We start from the raw sequence: 16869 nt of genomic DNA on the forward strand, positions 1-16869 counted from the left end.
TTGGAAAAAGGCTGCAATGAAACAAAGAGTGAAAAATTTAAAGGGGTCTGAATACTTTCCGTACCCACTGTACATTACACTATACTTTAAATACACCTTTATTGCTCTCAAGCGGGGAATTCAGTTTTTGCAGCAGTACAACAGAAACACCACAGATAAATACAGCTAAGAATCGAAAGTAACAGACAAATAAGAGGTACATAAACTAAAACAGAATAGAAAAAAGAGATAACTTGAAACTATAAAAACGCATTTGGAGATTGATCATGTGATAAAGTGAGTGGTATAAATAATAGCAGCAGAGTTTTAAAATATAAGAGAGTATATTGCAGGGGTCCAGGTAACATATTAACATAGTATAGTATATAATGGTACATTATGAAATAGTGAGGGGAATGAGACATTGTATAAGGTGCAGTAGTGTAATAATAATAGAATATTGAATACCATAATATCGTACATAGTACTATAACAATTTATACAGTATACCATAGTATAGTATAGTGCACCAATATAACTTAATGTAATACAACTTTGTGTAGGATATAATATAATACAACTATTTCATTTATTTATTTTATTTTGTATTATTTTGGGGGCTTTTTTATGGCCTTTAATCGACAGGATAGCTTGAAGACAGGAAAGGGGAGAGAAAGGAGGGATGACATGCATCAAAAGGCCACGGGTCGGAATCAAACCCGGGCCGCTGCCAAGGCCTCAGTCTACATGGGGCCCACACTCTACTGGTTGAGCAAGAGGTCGCCCCACCAATTTTATTTTTAACTTAATATTTGTGTGTGCGTTTTGTGTCCAGTTGGCACATACTTTATGCATCAATTTTGTCAATCTGTGTCCTTTAAAAGAAAATCTTATAAAAAATAAATAATGAAAAGTAATTTTTATTAAATAATAAAATATGAATATACAAGTCTATAAAGGGGACCCAATGATACTAGTGGACCTGCTGCGATTGGTGTTGAATTACCTTCTGTGCAATCAAAAATGTGATTCTCCTGAGTCCATATTCAAAGAGGACAAGTCTCTGTTGTAAAAAAACAACAACAGAGTTTTCAATTCAATACAAGATACTAAAACAATATCTCACATTTATAAGTATCAGTCATGCGTTAAGAAGCTAGCTCACCTTTGACTGAGCAAAGGCAGTTAAGGCTGTAACCAAGGCATCGTCATCTTCTGCGTCGGCTGTTTTTATGGACACGTTAATGATGTGGATTGGGTTGTCCCTTGTGTTCTGTTGAGGATGTAGGAGAAATTGGTGGCTGTGGATATACGGATGAAAACAAACTTTTTATTGATAAGTGAGTCTTACACACCCGCCACGCTCACCTTGAAGTTGTCCTCATCAAAGAGACTGGAGCAGGACTCAGAGAACGGGGCACTCTCTAAGACAGGTTCCGCGAAGCTGGAGAGAACCTCATCAAAATTCCTGCAAAAGAAACAGAAACACGTCAGCATGCAATACATCATTTTTTTAAACTTTTTACTTTGATCTATACATATTTGCATATAACACATGGGAGAGAAAGGCAAGTTATAGTGACCTTTTAAAGTCGTCAAAACACTGGAAAGCCACCATGGCGCCCATGCGCTGGCAAGGTGGAGACAAGGCTCCCTCCAGGAACAGCTCGCTGCTCTGCCGCCTCATTTGAAAATGGTTTGATCCACTCATTGGCACTGGAACCCTGAAAACAGAACAACAGAGCCACTATATTAGCACACAGAAAGGTTTGCTTTAGAATACAACCCTGACCAGCCAAGAGTACAAATATTCTTACAAAGAGCAATTAAAGCAAGTCTGGATGTAGTTATCTATTTGATAAAAAGCAAGTATGATCACCCCCGTATCCAAGTATAACATACAGTTGATAGGTAAATTTCATATATTTGATTGAATTATAAGAGCAATTGTTTCTATATCCGATTGAGAGTTGCAAATCAAAAATTAACGTCTGATGCTGGAGAATACAGTCTCCCCATGTGGCAGCAGTCAACAAAATCTCAGGTTTGAGGTTTTTAAGAGGAACATGAAATATATAAAGGATGAACCTCTTAAAAAGCATATTATTGCTAAGCAACAAACATGAAACACAAATGGAGAAGCTCAGCTAAAAAGTGAAAAAAAGGACTTGTTGGAAGAGTCCTCAAGCAAATGTTTCTGGTTTCTCAGAACAGGCGAGAAGAAGCAACACAGTGGCCCTCATTTATGAAACGTATAGGCTGTGAAAAAAATCTCACATCTGGTCTGACCTCGTGCACGCAAGTTTTCGAGTCTGTGTGGACTTGCGGTGCAGCATGTCACAGGAGAAGGAGAAGTCATCAGCTGATCACTTATCGACAATGGCAGATCTGGCTCTTTTCGAAGACTTCTATGAGCCAAGCAACAGTGACCATGTAGCCTACACAAACAGGCCACAGTGGAGGGGGGAACCCTACTATACATGCCAGAAAATGTCTGCAACATTGTTTTAGCCTGTGGGGTTCTGCACAATATTGCGAAGGAAAACAGGGTGCCATCAATGTAGTGATGGAGCCAGATGACCCGAATCCCAGAGAGCAAGGTCCAGACCAGCCCCAACTGAGGCCAAAGGACACATGCTCTCCCTCACAGCTGTTGCCTGGCTCTGACTCACATAAAAAGCACGAGTAAAATTTAAAAAAACACTGGATTGGGTTTCAATCTCCACCTCTGAAAAGTGCCGGATTACATCTAGCCATGTCGAAAATAGTATGGACGAGGCCTCAAAACCGAGAATATATTGGGGTGTGATATTTAAATCACAGTCGCTTCCAGTCGCTGCATTTATCAATGTACGACCATTCTTACGCTCTGATTGGTGTGATACGAAGGTTTCATGAATCCCACGTGAAGCCTGTCGTAAGAGGATTTCTGCGCGCATGTCTGCGCTGGTTTCTACGTTGGTTGATAAATGAGGGACAGTGCATTCTGCATGCATTGCTGCGAGACATACACACGATCAGATAGTTTGGCTGGTTGGGAGGAGCTTTACTCTACCTGTTCAGAGTAGGGCTGCTCCCTCTGAAATCAAATGATCGACAGGTAAGTATCAGCAGTGGATGATCAAACTGTAACTCTACCTCAAGGTATTATGATCAAAGCACTTAACAAGGCGCTGTGCACAGTCACATTAATGTCCATTGGGTGAAGGCATTTTGCATTCAATGTTAGCCATAAGCAGTTACAGCAGCAGTTTATAGGACTTCCAAGTCCGTTTATTTGGTTTGATGAAATCCTGCTCGATCAGTTGAAGAGCACACACATCACATAGTTTAGAGAAGGAAACCTTTTACCTGTTTGGATGTGATGATGGCAGCATAAACTGAAAGTCTACAGCGCAAGTTCCATCCTGCAGCTGGTGATGCTGGATGCTATTCAGCTCATAGGCGATGTAACCTCTGCGCACGTACACCTGAAAGTCAAAACAGAACATGTAATTATCAATAATAAAGAAACAAAAATGCATAATAAATGTGTGAATGTGCTGACCGTACCTCCAAGGCAGCCATGCAGACAACTTGATTGGAGTGATAGAAGAAATTGGGCAAAACATCAAAAATGGAGGTTTCAGAAAGAATGAGTTTCTGTGCCAAAGAAATAAAAACAATATTCATTTCACATTCCAGCTGCTATAAAACAATGATTGCAATGAAATTCCCACACACAATGCTAACCTTTAGGTTTTCTGGACAAAACTGGTGGCCATACATGTCAATGGCTGACAGGAAGATGGACTCCACCTGGTTGTGCCTCAGCTCATATGATGGTAAATTGGAGGCAATCAAGACCTAAGAAACATTTACAAATATAGTATCAAGTCCATACACATGGAATAACCTTATTGTTAAAAAGGGTGTATAAATCCATGAACTTTGAGAAACATTAGACAAGACTGACGGTAGGGCTGGGCAAGATTAAGATATATATTGTCAAAATGATATAAAATGTCTCTTCATCTGTTCCATTGTGATGTTGAAAAACTAGCGGCCAAACTGTGTTACGCTTACCGTTCTGATCCTTGCATGTCATGTTTATTTTGCACTAAAGTTCTTGATACAATATGAAAAAACCCAGTACTTTTCAAATGTCAAGTATTAAAGAAACATGCCCCTGTTTGTTGAAATAAAGCTTATCGTGGTCTCCCCTAGCTGTAGATAAGAGAGACCTCAACGTATTTTTGCGTTGTTTTACTCCAGTCCAAAACCGGCAGCTCCGCCACTAGTTATCTTTTTTAACAAAAAAACAACAACAACAACAACCTAATTACCTCTTGCGGCCTACGTATTCACAACGAATACAAATAGCAATGCAGATCAAGACTAGACAATTTCATAGGCAGATATTGGTTTGGGACTATATTGGGTGGAAGAACAGCCAAAGCACTACTACATGGGCACAGAGATCACCAGCAACTTAAACCCCCCAACTTCCATCAACATACCGGGTGTGAATAGCTGGTTATTTTTCCTACAGTAGACAGTGAATGGCAATAAAATATATGTTCATTTGCAAACTTCAAACGCAGATTTTTGTGGTAATGACGTTGAAGAGGTTTTCTTCTGATAACTCTTCCATAAACCCATTTCTGTATAAGTACCTCTTTATAGCGGAATGGTGTACCCCAACTCCAGTGTCTGCCAGGTGTTTTTGGATGGATCGTGCAGTCAAACGTTTTGATTTGCTTTTCTCACACTCCTGCGAGCTGTTCTGTCTGATACTTTTCTTGGTCTTCCTGATCTTCGAGGGTGCCCAAACGTTTGCAGACGCCCTTTTTTGTTTTCTGTTATTTTGAAAGTGTAACTTTTATACGAATGTCATATTATACATATTATACGAATGTCTAATCTGTCATTTGATGTCTTTTGGAGATTTTTCAATCATTTCTTGGCTTCTTTATGCACATTAATACAAATTTTTATCTGGGGTGCCCAAACTTATGAGCCCCACTATAAGACCTGTACTCACACAGAGTTGCTGCGTGATCTCTGCGCTATGTAACAGTGCTTAGGCTGTGCTTCCACACAATATAGTCCCAAATCAATATCTGCCTCAACGTCTAGTTTTAATCTGTCTTGCTATTTGTACTCATTTTGAACATGCAGGCCACAAGAAGTAATCAGGTCGTTGTTGTTTTTTGTTGGCTCACTTTTACTCACAACATGCTAACCGGCAACATAGGATTCAATTCACTACGCTAAGCTAACTAGCGCCGGCGCTGCAGGTGTTGCACCGGACATTAAACAATGCATGCACTGAGACAAAAAATGTGTTGGCCCACCTATCTACGGTGAGACCGTGATAAGCCCTGTTTAAAAAACCAGTGGCGTGTTCCCTTAAATTCACAAAAGTATACAGAAATAGGTTTTTGAATGTGGTTATTTCAATGTTTAAATACTGAATTAAAAAGAAAATATGCTATATCGAGATACATATCGTTACTGAGATATTAAATTACCTATAATAACAGTTGAAGATTTTGGCCATATTGCCCAACCCTTACCAATGGTCTAAAAAAAAAAATCACTTGAATCCAACTAGAGGTGTCCTGTCTGACAGGTTACCTTAATTAATAAATATATATTCAAGACAGACAGAAAAGTGTTAAACTGACATTTATCAGGCGGTCTTAGATAGTTACCTGTCTGGCTCTTAAGGCCACCTTGGAGTTCTCCATCTTGCTGAGCTGCGTGAGCTCGTTCATAATGGCCATTAGCTCATCTGCCAGCATGGGATCCCTTCCACACAGTTGGTCCTGTAAAAGGGAACAAAGTCCTTTCATTAAAACCTAAGTGTTAAAAACCTAATTGTTTCATTTACTGTATGCATGCCAGTGTTGAGGCCTTACTATGAGCATTGTGACTAGGAGGTTCTTTTTGGAGACTTGGGCATGAGAGAAGATGTACTCCAACACAGGATTCATGTCAGGTTTGTGCTGCTCTCTTAGGTTGATAACGCACTTGTCATAGTGAGCTGTTTGTGAAAACAAGAGTAAAGTGATAGACAAACAAACCATGGTTATTAAAGAAAATGCCTCATGTAGAGTATCTAGAGCATACCAGTACCTTGCTGGAACTGCATCTCTACTTGCAGGTATTGCTTCAGCAGATCGAGAACCACAGACTTCATGTAACCACGAATTCCACTTCGGTACCTATACAAGACATATTCAAACATACTGTATGTCAGTCGATGCAATATTGTTCTATTTGTTATTTATTACTGCTGTACAATATGCATCTGACAAAAAAAGGAAAAATAACTAACCTCTGTACCAGCTGAACGATACTCTGTGTGTTCATAAAGAACATCTCTCGGTCAGCCTTTCTCTGTAGAGTTGCTGCATGGCTGTCTAGAATATTTGCAATCTGAAATAAACAAAGAGAAATATGATGAGATAACATTGTATTCAAAGAACTTGCACAGCTGCGTCCAGCAGAATGCCACTGTGCTTCTCTCACCCTTTGGCTAGGAAACTGGCAGAGGACAGAAGTGATGTTGCTCGCGTACTGTGCCATGACTTTACGGATATCTTTTTCCACACTGGACGGAATGCGACTCGCCAGGCTCGTCATGATCTCCTGGAGTTCCAACAGCGGCAGTGAGGGGTCCCTTAAGGTCTTCATCAGGGTAGCAACCCACTGTTTCAGCTGCAGACATGAACATGCACATATAATTAGTAAAACTGATGACAGAAAAATCTGTGGCGGAAAGCCTGCTGTGTACCTTGCTGCTAAAGAGGGGCTCCTCAAGGCAGTAGCCGTCCATGACTTTAACCAAGTTTTCCAACACACAGTGAAACACCTGGTGAAGCTTTTCACCGACAACGGGCAGTGGTTGTTGGGGTGGCAGTATGGCCGTGTTGAGCTCCACCTATGACAGGAGGTGAAAGCAGGACAAAAATGATGAAACGTTAAAACATGGGACACATGATAATAAACATAAAAACATACAAAATTTAAATATACCATTTTGTGAATAAATCTGGACAAACTCAGGCTAAAACATCAGTGCCAAAATGTCTACTTTTATACATTTTAGCCAAGACCCAAACATTAGAAGAATGTTATAAAGTTTTTTTTATTATTATAAAGGCACAATTAAGTGAACAATTTATGCACTGGAAGTTATAATTTTCCAAATAATTTACTGGATGTATACTGCTGGGGTCATCCAGGTCTATACGTGCCACCACGCAGCCCGGCTGCAGAACCGCCCCAGGTCTCTTGACAAAGTGGACGCAACCAGACTGCTCCAAGGTCAACGTCATCACCATCTTCATCACCTGAAACCACGGCACAAACAGCCAGTCAACAAAAAATACCAAAAGACACTGCATGCCTTAAGAAATCAAATTTACAAAAAAAAAGCTGTGACATTCACCTCAATCTCTGCATAGGTCTCTCCTGCAATAATGTGGGCTCCATCTTCGACCAAGTACTGCAGCAGTTTACCAGCAGAGGGCGACCTCAGCACCGTGGGATCCTTCTCCTTTTCAAAGACACAAGTCTTGTTGCCAACAGTGATGCGGTAGCTGTGGGGACAAAGTATTTCAGAAGAAAATGAGTAAAACAAACATACAAATCACTTGAATCCAAATCAACGGACTTAAGGACTCTTGCCTGTCCACTTCCTCCTTCATATAGCTGGTGTGGCTGCTGCCATCATAGGACAGCAGGAGGCCGCCATCATTCAGCCTGTGGACATCTATCTCAATGTTGGAGCCGTTCATTATGATGACAAACGTTGTTGGTGATTGGCGAGCCACCTGCGGGCAACAAAAATTATACTTTATTAATTGCGAACATTGAGAGGTTGAGTCAAACAAGGATTGTGTAAAGGGAACAAGGCAGATACCTTGAGGCAGAACTTGACTCCTTCATATATTAATTCCACATTGACAGAGTTGAGGAGACTGGCTGCAGGCAGTACTTGGCCTCTACAGAGACAGCAGTTATTATAAGTCAATTATATAAACATACAGTAAGAATTGTCGTGAGACATTAATAAGAGGGCACTGTGTCGACTGACCTTTCCAGTGAATGCAGGTAGTCAGACATGCTTTTACGGAAGCTCGCGTCAGCAACATGCAAAGCCCCACAAACAATACCCAGCATGGTATCTGGTCTCTCAGCCTGTAAGAAGAGCATATGGCTTTATTAAACAAACAAACTACACACAAGTACCTATCCGTGTAATGATTTATGGAACAGGTCTTCAGTCTCATACCTGCACTTTCTCCGAAATGAGAAGGTCCAGCCAGCCTGTGTCGATGTCATTGGATCTGAAGCTTTCTGTCTCTAGTAATTTAATGAGGTATTCAACCGTGGTCCTGAAGTCACCTCTGATGGACAGCTCCTTCATAGCCACCACCATGTTCCTGAAGCACATGGCAAATATAACACCTAATATTCACATGCATCCTATGTGATTTGGATTTGTTTTGTGTTCTGAATTCACATTATTGAATCATAATAATAAGTCAACCCTCTATTTCCTATAAAGAAGTTGCGTTAGTTGCAAAAGTATATTACACAATTGCCTTTGAAGATTGCATTATATCATTGGCAGGTCATTGCATTTTCCACATTGTTTTATTACATCATGGGCAGTTACAACATTAGAACGTTACTGGCTGTTGCCTGAGAGGCCAAACCTAAAAGCTCAATGGCTAAAGATCAGCTATGACATTGGAACAATAACAGACAAAAAAAGCCTCACGAAATGGCTTCTTCACGGTTTTCGCCCCAGGAGAAACAGTGTCCAAACTGGGAGTCTGCAAATTCATGCAGGCCACCAGTTGCCCCCACGCTGAAATAACCCCAGACGTTTTTACTGCTGTGGAAGTTCAGCTCCTGCACTGTGCCAGAACTGGGCTTGAACCCCTGTGGAAGAGTGCAAGGATTACGAGTCAATTGTGCAAATCAAAAGAACATAACAAAACGATTGGTCAATGAAATTGAGCTTTACCTCATCAGGGTTCTCACTGGTGATCCGAGCAGCTATGACGTGCCCTCTTGGAGATGGTATGCAGTCTGGAGTCTCTAGGTTAAGAACAGTGTCGCCCCACGGAGCTTCTCCATAAAGCAAGCGGATGTCCTTAATTCTATAAAGGGGGATGCCCATCGCAATCTATGTGAGATGAGACAAAGTTAAAATTATAGGATTGGATCTCTGTCTGTTGTCTCATTTGAAAGAGAATTACTCATTTTGTTCCTTTGGGAATATTCTGATTCTTCTTTTTCTTTTACCTGAAGCTGGGCAGCTGGCAGGTTTACATCTCCAATCATCTCTGTACAAGGATGTTCCACCTGGAGGCGAGGATTCAGCTCCAGGAAATGGAAACTTCCGTCTTCAGAGTAAAGATATTCCACAGTACCTGCACTCACATAGCCCACCATCTTGGCCAGTCGCACAGCACACTGGGACATAAAGAAGAGACCAAATGTCAAGCCTCAACCAGAGGAGCTAATTAGGGTTGGATAATAAACACATGCGGTGACGTAAACTGACCCGTTCCATTTGCTCGAATGTTGAAGGAGCCGCTACGGTGGCAGGAGCCTCTTCTATGATTTTCTGATGCCTTCTCTGAATGGAGCAGTCTCGTCCAAACAAAGAGATGGCATTTCCATACTCATCAGCCAATATCTGAACCTCAAGGTGCCTGGCATGCTGAGCCAGCTGCATGATGAAGATAGGCGAGCCGGGTACCTCTGTTTGAACCTGCATTTAAAAAAAAAAAAATTAAGTTAGCTGTTAGAACTAAATCAAATTCAATTGTATAAAATGGGAATAAAATTAAATCAGACCTGTCTAAAAAAACTTGGAAAATCTTGAGAACTTTCTACTTTGCGGATACCCTTTCCACCTCCACCCTCAGAGGCCTTGATAACAACCGGATAACCAATTTTCTCAGCCCCCTGCAAAGAAAAACCACAAAATATAACTCAGCAACAGATACGTGCTTGAAGGGAATCATGTTGGGGTAAACAAAAAAAACTAATGTGATGCTATTATTATGATGGCTTTGCTTAATATGCTTACTGCCAGCCCTTCGTCTACATCAAGAACACAGCCCTTTTTGTAGATCTCTGGAGGAACACTGATTACATTGCCCAGGAATTGGTCATCCTCTTCCCAGTCTACTCTCAGACCTAGAGCACCACAACACACAAGGACAGAATATAAAAACACTGACAAATAATGAGTAGAGTTTGTGTTACTACACTGAGACAGTGCAGGAGTTAAATCATCACCTGAGCCGGTCCATGGTAGTGTGGGAATGTCTGCAGTCTGAGCCACAATGGCAGAAGCTACTTTATCCCCAAGAGCCCACATGGCCATACTGGACGGCCCTAAAAAATAAAGTCAGTTACCGATGAGATCTGCCAAAGGTGTGAATAAACTAAATAAAAAATAAGGTGAACTTTCTGTAATTTCAAACTGGATTTTACCCAAGAACGATATTCCTGCTTTGTCCAACAGCTCAGGCAGTTTGGGATTTTCTGAGGCATGACCCCAACCAGCCCATACAGCCTGTTAGCAGTTATACACACAGACATGTCATTTATCACAGCTTTTTAAGGGTAGGTAGGCAAGGTCAAAGAGAAAAAAGGTTACAGACCAGAAATATGTTGTTTAGATGAATGCTGAAGAGTACCTGCACTGGGATTCTTTTAGCAATGTCCACTATCAGCTCTACGTTGGCGTAGTTGTTGTTGTTGGACCCACCGGGTACAGGCACGTAATGGTCTGCCATTTTAATGTATTCTATAGGGAAAAAAAGAGTAACATTTAATTGATGATTAATTCTAATAATTTATTGATTCAGTACAAGCTTATAGGGATCACTTTCTATGTTCTATGTCTTTCTATGAAAGTCTGTCATTGAGTCACTTAGTGAGTAAACACAAACTGAAGTATCATTTTCACAATGACCTGCATTAGCTTTCAAGTCTTCAGGGGTAACCATAACGACAAAACGGATGGTCCTTTCATTGCGAAACATTTCGTAGGACCAGCGACGGATGGAACGCATACATTTGACAGCTGCTATCCCGTTGTTAGCAATCAGCACCTGTAACAAAAACATAAACCACTTGTGAAGCTCTAAAAAAGAAAATGCTGTAATTATCATTAAACAATGAAAAATAGAGAATTAAAAATACAGGAAGGTTTTTCATTCTTACTTTATCAATGACACGGTTGCCACCAAAACGGGTGACGAACTCAGCAGGAGAGGCCACGGTGAAGTCCCTCTGTAAATCCATCTTTCTGTGTTTACGTCCTTTATTCACCAAGTGAAGACCAGACATGCTAGGCCTGGAATATAAAAATTTGGGTTAGTAGTCTTGTCCAATAACACAGCAAAACCCAATTCCCTGGGTGTATTCTGCTCTGTTCATATGAGCTGAAACAAATATCAAATAATTGAGGACATGTCAGACCCAAGCAGGGAAAACAAGCATCAGACTACAGGGCTCCTCTACAGTCATTGTGGTAAACAGAAGTGTTGGTGGGTAACTATTTATTAATTACAAAATAATACCTAATAATAATACTAACTAACTGTAATCCGTTACAGTTACTGGGAAAAACTATCTGTAAATCCTGTTTATTATTACATTCAATGTATTGGAATATTTTGTGTAAAATGCTAGGCTATGATGTTGAATAATTTTAATGTTGTTGCTTTGCGTGTTATTCATGTGCACAATGTATTCTTATGCCATTTCCAGCCACAGATGTTTAGTAAAGTTTGATGCTGTTCTGATTGGTTCTCCTGTTTGGATTTGCAGCGTTACCCATCTGACAGTTAAATCGCCTCTCAAACGGTCTGATAGGTGCCACTATGGCAGCGGATAAAAACGCCTCCCAGTGCTGGAAATAATAGCGGAAAAAAAATTAAAATAAACTTTCATACAAAAATCTGAGAAGGGTTCAAACATAAACGTGCAATGTGTATATGTGTATATATATATACACACACACACACACACACACACACATGTTTTGTTAAGATTTTAAATCATATCATGTGACCTGATCACATATTAAAAAGAGGAGGTAAAATCTGACTTTGTGGTGGCTGTATTTGTTCAAAACAAATGATTACTTTTGTTTTACTACTATTGTAGTAAGTACTGATGTAAGGTTAAAGCTGCCAGGTTGAAGCATTTAAAAATGGTTAACGTTTGAAAAATGTCAATAGAAATTTAGAAAAGTAATCAAAAACTAATTCCATGTAATAAGTTACATTACTTTAAAAAAGTAACTGAAATAGTTACACTACTATTACATTTTAAATAGGGCAACCTATAACATTTTCAAAGTAACCCTCCTAACACTGGTAAACTACATAACAGTGCAAGTGTGGGACTGTGAACAAACTACAGTAGCACCAACAGGGATCCACAGCATTGAAAATGAAAAAACACAGAGTTTAGACCCTCTCCTCAACAGGCAAAGACAGACTGTGGACCAGCCCATTTGTTTCTGACCTTTTCTTCAAATTAAAACTGTGCAACTGCTCTTCATACAAAAGAATTCCTTCATCTTAAACAATTTGCCACATGGTGCTCCTTTTTATCCGAAGTTCACAGATAATCAGCAGCATGATGCCTTCATTCAGACTTTAGCTTAGCCAATCAGGTATTCACAGTTACAGTAGAACTAATGAGTGATAAGAAAAAGGATATTCAAAAATATTTCAAACGATCTCAAATGAACCAGCCGGGGTAGTTTTAGCAAAACTTGGCAGTTTGAGTGAGTATGTTGTTGCTTCTATTTTGCATTTTCGTACACTTCATTAATACTACTAATGCTTGTTTTTGTGATGTGAACATTAAAAACTATAAACTCATCAGTTTTATTGATTGATTTGAGTCAGTCTTAGAACACACAAAAAAAGAGACATTCTGGAACACTAGATTAGATCATCCCACGTACCATGATTATCAGCTAGCTCGTACCTTGTTCATTCCAAACTCTTGTTGCAATTGCACCACAAGCCACTGCATAGGAATGATGACCCATGTTAAGTTATCAGTGAGAAACACTTGAGTTGCATCAGTGAGCGATATGAACTTTAAACATACTGTAACTCCCCCATTGATCAGGAAATACAGATTGCACTCTTTTATTGAGCTAGTTTTTGATAACCTTTTCTGAAAAAGATCAGAAAGGGCATGCAACAATCATGCCCTTCTGATTCTGATCTTTTTCATGAGGTAAGGGTTAATTTACTTAGACACATACTTTACTGGATTAATGATTTAGGGACTAAGTCTTGTTGGCTTATAACTGTACTGCTTTGTGTGTTTTGCTTTTCTCTCCTCTAGAGGGTAGCCTATATATTGCCTGAGAGTTTTTTTTTTTTTTTTTTATTTCCTCAAACTTATGTGCGCCAAGACAAGCTCTGCTCAGTTACATAACAACAGAAAGGCCACCCGAGCGATTATCTCTGCTGACAAACACGTCTGCAGAAGTTGCTACGGTATCTATTCTACTTTTAATAAAGTAGTAAGTATGCATGTTTTCATTATTTCTGCAGCCGTAACATTAACCATGTGATAACTGTGTACATAATAAACACTGCAGTTGACGTATCAAGTTACAAAAAACTGAATCCAACTTTTAACAGAACTTACTTTGCAGACATGGGAACAGGTTGAGACCCTGAAAGCCGTTTTCCTCCTCCATTATGTGACCTACTTTACTGTCCTTCAGTAGTAAAACTAGATATTAAAATCTAAGACCAAGACAAAGAAACCGCTGCAAAATGCTTCCTCTCATGTGCTCCCTTCCTTCTCCCCTCCCACATTTGCAGCAAAATAATTTAAAGATCCCATGCGACAGATCACAGGCTGTGTCATCTAAATATACAAAGAGGCAAGGCCAACAGCAGGACAAAGGTGGTTCATTCTACTTCACTTCACATAAAAGCAAGCAACTAGTGTCTGGGCAAAAGCTGTAGTTTTAAGAGATGTAAGGCTGAAACCTTTATGCACACATGTACAATTACACTTATTTTCCAATAAGCATTTTACAAAAGTGCAACTTATGCTACATGTTTTCCCCCTGTGAACTGCAGAAAGATGATTCTAAGGTTGAGATTTGGGAGAGGAAAATCTCTTACCTTTTTCCCCTTCAGGATGCTTCCCACAAGTCCCGCTAGCACACATACTGTAGCTTTTTGCATTTGGGTAAGTCAATGCAACTAAGCAGGTCAAGTTAAGCATGTAGCTTTATGCACCAAACAATCCCATCTGATCATATACCATCACTGGGTATAAAAACAACTCTCCACCATGCACTGTAAAAATAAGTTAAAAACAAAATTTGTGGAAAATTTAAAAGTGTTTTTGTTATCCGTGCTGTGACCGAGAGTCACAACACAGTTTTCAATGTCATTTGGTTCGGCCTCTTGTTCCAATAATAGAGCCAAGTGTGTTTGGCATGTGGCAATAAAGCAAATCAACTCCACGCAGTCAGGTGATAAGGCACAGCTTGTGTGAGTAGGAATATAACGGCACGTCACCAACGTGGCCACGTTTGACTTACAAATTTTCAGAAAATACAGCCTCTGCAAACCTAAAAAAACAACCCAGCCCTGTTCTTATTAGTAACTACTAGCTCAGATTTGTTTTTTTGGCATGAGTGAGATGCTTTCATGTTTATGTCACATGCCAAACATGCCTGACCCTTAACATTTGCTATTAAATTCACAAATAAGGTCAGAAACAAGGTCTTACTTCATGCCTGAGGAGATGGGCTGTGGCACTGCAGAGGACGCCTGCTGAGGAGAACACTTGGGGTCAGAGGTGGACGGCTGGGATGCACCACTTGGAGGTTTGGTGACCCGAGACTCCTCGTCTGAAGAATTATCCTCCGATGCTCCGAGGATAAACTTGAGGCGTTCCCTCGCCTTAGGCCCAGAGCTGAACATTGGCACTTTAGTTCTGGACGATTTCTGGGTGGTCGCTCGCAATGATGGCTTTTCTGAGTTTACCTTAGAGGACGCCTGCCGAGCCTTAGTGTCCCTGGTTTGAACGTCAAGACCCACAGAGGCACCGCCGACCTGAGGGTTCTTATCCTCATTGTGTGTTGAGGTAGTAGGAACTGTTGACGGGCAATATCCGCCTGGATGAGATGACTGTGTAGCAGGCATGTCCTCCACGGCTGCAGGCCGACCACAGTCAGAAGGAGATTCCTCTCCTTTCACGGGCATCGTTACGGCCTTGGTATTATTCCTCCACAGTAGCAACAATATCCATAGGATTAATCCTAAAACTGCAAACGGGAGCATTCATAGACATCCTCCTGAGACTGCAACAAGAACAAAGTGAACATTAGAAGTCATATGAAAGATGACAGTATGTACAACATCATAAGCCAGCCAACTTAAAAATATCATCATATCTCTTTCGCCCCACATAATAGCTGTTGTGGAATTAAAATGAAAACATATTTTTGATATAGACACTTTGAAAAGGGGTCAAATTTGACTCGAGGACAACATAAGAGTCAGGTGCTCTGATTGCCTTCAATCCATTGAGCCAACTTTTTTCTATTGATTATGATTAAAATGTTATGTCTGTTATGTATGCACCAATCCAAGGCAAATTCTCGTAAGTGTAACTTACTGTGGCAATTGACTTTTCCTGATTCTTTGATTCTGCTGAATCAAGATAGCACTTTAACTATGCCAGAGGGTCTGGCAGCCTACATATCCCAGCCAGTGTCTGGTAAACAGCCTGTCTGTGACAGCTGCCATGAAGACCAAGTGTGGTAGCTTCATGTGGGGTAAAGGTCAGCACTAAGGGAATGAAAGGAGGAGAAGGCCTAAACAGCCACATAAACAGCGTTAGGCTAAAGAGCATCTCAATGCTCCAAAATAAAGAAATAACAAATAATGGATATGTTAATCTGAAATCTGTGTTAAACAAATATGGATTCCTCATGCATTTTATTAAAACAAAGAAAAACATATCCATATTGAATTCATATGAAAGATGCATTAATAAATAGAGAAGGAATTTGTCCTCTAGAGCCACTTTAACAGAAACAAAAAGACTGGGCCATCACTTTTCAGATGAGGTAAGTGTCTTCATAAAAATAGCTTTCAAGATGGTTGTTTTCCTTTGGAGGGTACTATACCAATGGTGAGAATTTAAATTAAAATTTAGTTATTCTACTAAATAATCAAAGAAGATAAACATAGTGAAAGTGTTATAACTTTATCTCCAGGCTGACCTCAACCCGACTAAACGTAGTATATCGAGTATCAGCACCGGCACACATATACCAGTGCACAGTAGGTTGCAATAAATCATCAACTTATGTGACGGAAAAAAAGACCTTAAGAAGTTCAAACTTAACAGGATGATCAAGCAAGTGCATTTGGATAGAAACACTGTTCAATCTTAACCAATCTTTAACCCAACAGGAAAATGAACCATGACCTTTATAATCAAACATGAAGTCTATTTGTGTCAGCAAGTTGTAAAAGCACGCAAATTACACTCACCGCTACAGATAACGGACAGCAGCTCAGTCTTGTTGTTGTTGTTGCTCAATACTCACTTGGCTAGCGAGGTAGCAATCACGTATTATTATTAAATTAGAGTTATTTTGAATGAGACTACATGCTTCGCTTTCTAATTTTCTCCACCGAGATCTTAAACTCCGCACAAACTGAACCGGTAAGGTTTTACGGTTTAAACCACCATCCTGACAGCAGCAGGAAATGTCCCACAGCCCCCCCCCAAAAGCCTTTCACCACCTCCTTGTCGCTGGTAAACATGTGCAGGAAGGAATCTATTTTAAGCTCCTCC

At 40.2% G+C, this 16869-nt stretch overlaps 1 protein-coding gene across 5 annotated transcripts in view; it reads right to left on the reverse strand.

The window, feature by feature from the left end:
- The window catches only part of acacb (acetyl-CoA carboxylase beta), a 25181-nt gene extending 8352 nt beyond the window's left edge, over positions 1-16829 (reverse strand). Inside the window, exons 1-33 of one of the 5 annotated variants that reach the window (XM_034871415.1) lie at positions 16563-16829; positions 14788-15361; positions 11224-11356; positions 10973-11111; positions 10695-10804; positions 10489-10570; positions 10291-10389; positions 10079-10188; positions 9844-9954; positions 9548-9757; positions 9286-9456; positions 9005-9166; positions 8756-8919; positions 8264-8414; positions 8066-8169; positions 7892-7973; positions 7657-7802; positions 7418-7568; positions 7185-7319; positions 6761-6907; positions 6496-6684; positions 6302-6402; positions 6100-6188; positions 5883-6007; positions 5676-5789; positions 3712-3825; positions 3532-3621; positions 3331-3449; positions 3035-3058; positions 1563-1703; positions 1348-1447; positions 1145-1252; positions 986-1042 (exon numbers count right to left, since the gene is read on the reverse strand). In XM_034871415.1, coding sequence (XP_034727306.1) covers positions 986-1042; positions 1145-1252; positions 1348-1447; positions 1563-1703; positions 3035-3058; positions 3331-3449; positions 3532-3621; positions 3712-3825; positions 5676-5789; positions 5883-6007; positions 6100-6188; positions 6302-6402; positions 6496-6684; positions 6761-6907; positions 7185-7319; positions 7418-7568; positions 7657-7802; positions 7892-7973; positions 8066-8169; positions 8264-8414; positions 8756-8919; positions 9005-9166; positions 9286-9456; positions 9548-9757; positions 9844-9954; positions 10079-10188; positions 10291-10389; positions 10489-10570; positions 10695-10804; positions 10973-11111; positions 11224-11356; positions 14788-15341 — 4332 coding nt within the window. In that variant the 5' untranslated portion in view covers positions 15342-15361; positions 16563-16829. Of the gene's footprint in view, positions 1-985; positions 1043-1144; positions 1253-1347; positions 1448-1562; positions 1704-3034; positions 3059-3330; positions 3450-3531; positions 3622-3711; positions 3826-5675; positions 5790-5882; positions 6008-6099; positions 6189-6301; positions 6403-6495; positions 6685-6760; positions 6908-7184; positions 7320-7417; positions 7569-7656; positions 7803-7891; positions 7974-8065; positions 8170-8263; positions 8415-8755; positions 8920-9004; positions 9167-9285; positions 9457-9547; positions 9758-9843; positions 9955-10078; positions 10189-10290; positions 10390-10488; positions 10571-10694; positions 10805-10972; positions 11112-11223; positions 11357-13683; positions 13825-14171; positions 14440-14787; positions 15468-16562 lie in introns of those variants that run through there. The other 4 variants (XM_034871417.1, XM_034871416.1, XM_034871420.1 and 1 more) reach the window with 4 other exon arrangements.
- Between the last annotated feature and the right edge of the window lie 40 nt (positions 16830-16869).

This window comes from Etheostoma cragini, chromosome 5 (genome assembly GCF_013103735.1).
Source record: "Etheostoma cragini isolate CJK2018 chromosome 5, CSU_Ecrag_1.0, whole genome shotgun sequence".
Classification (NCBI taxonomy): domain Eukaryota; kingdom Metazoa; phylum Chordata; class Actinopteri; order Perciformes; family Percidae; genus Etheostoma; species Etheostoma cragini.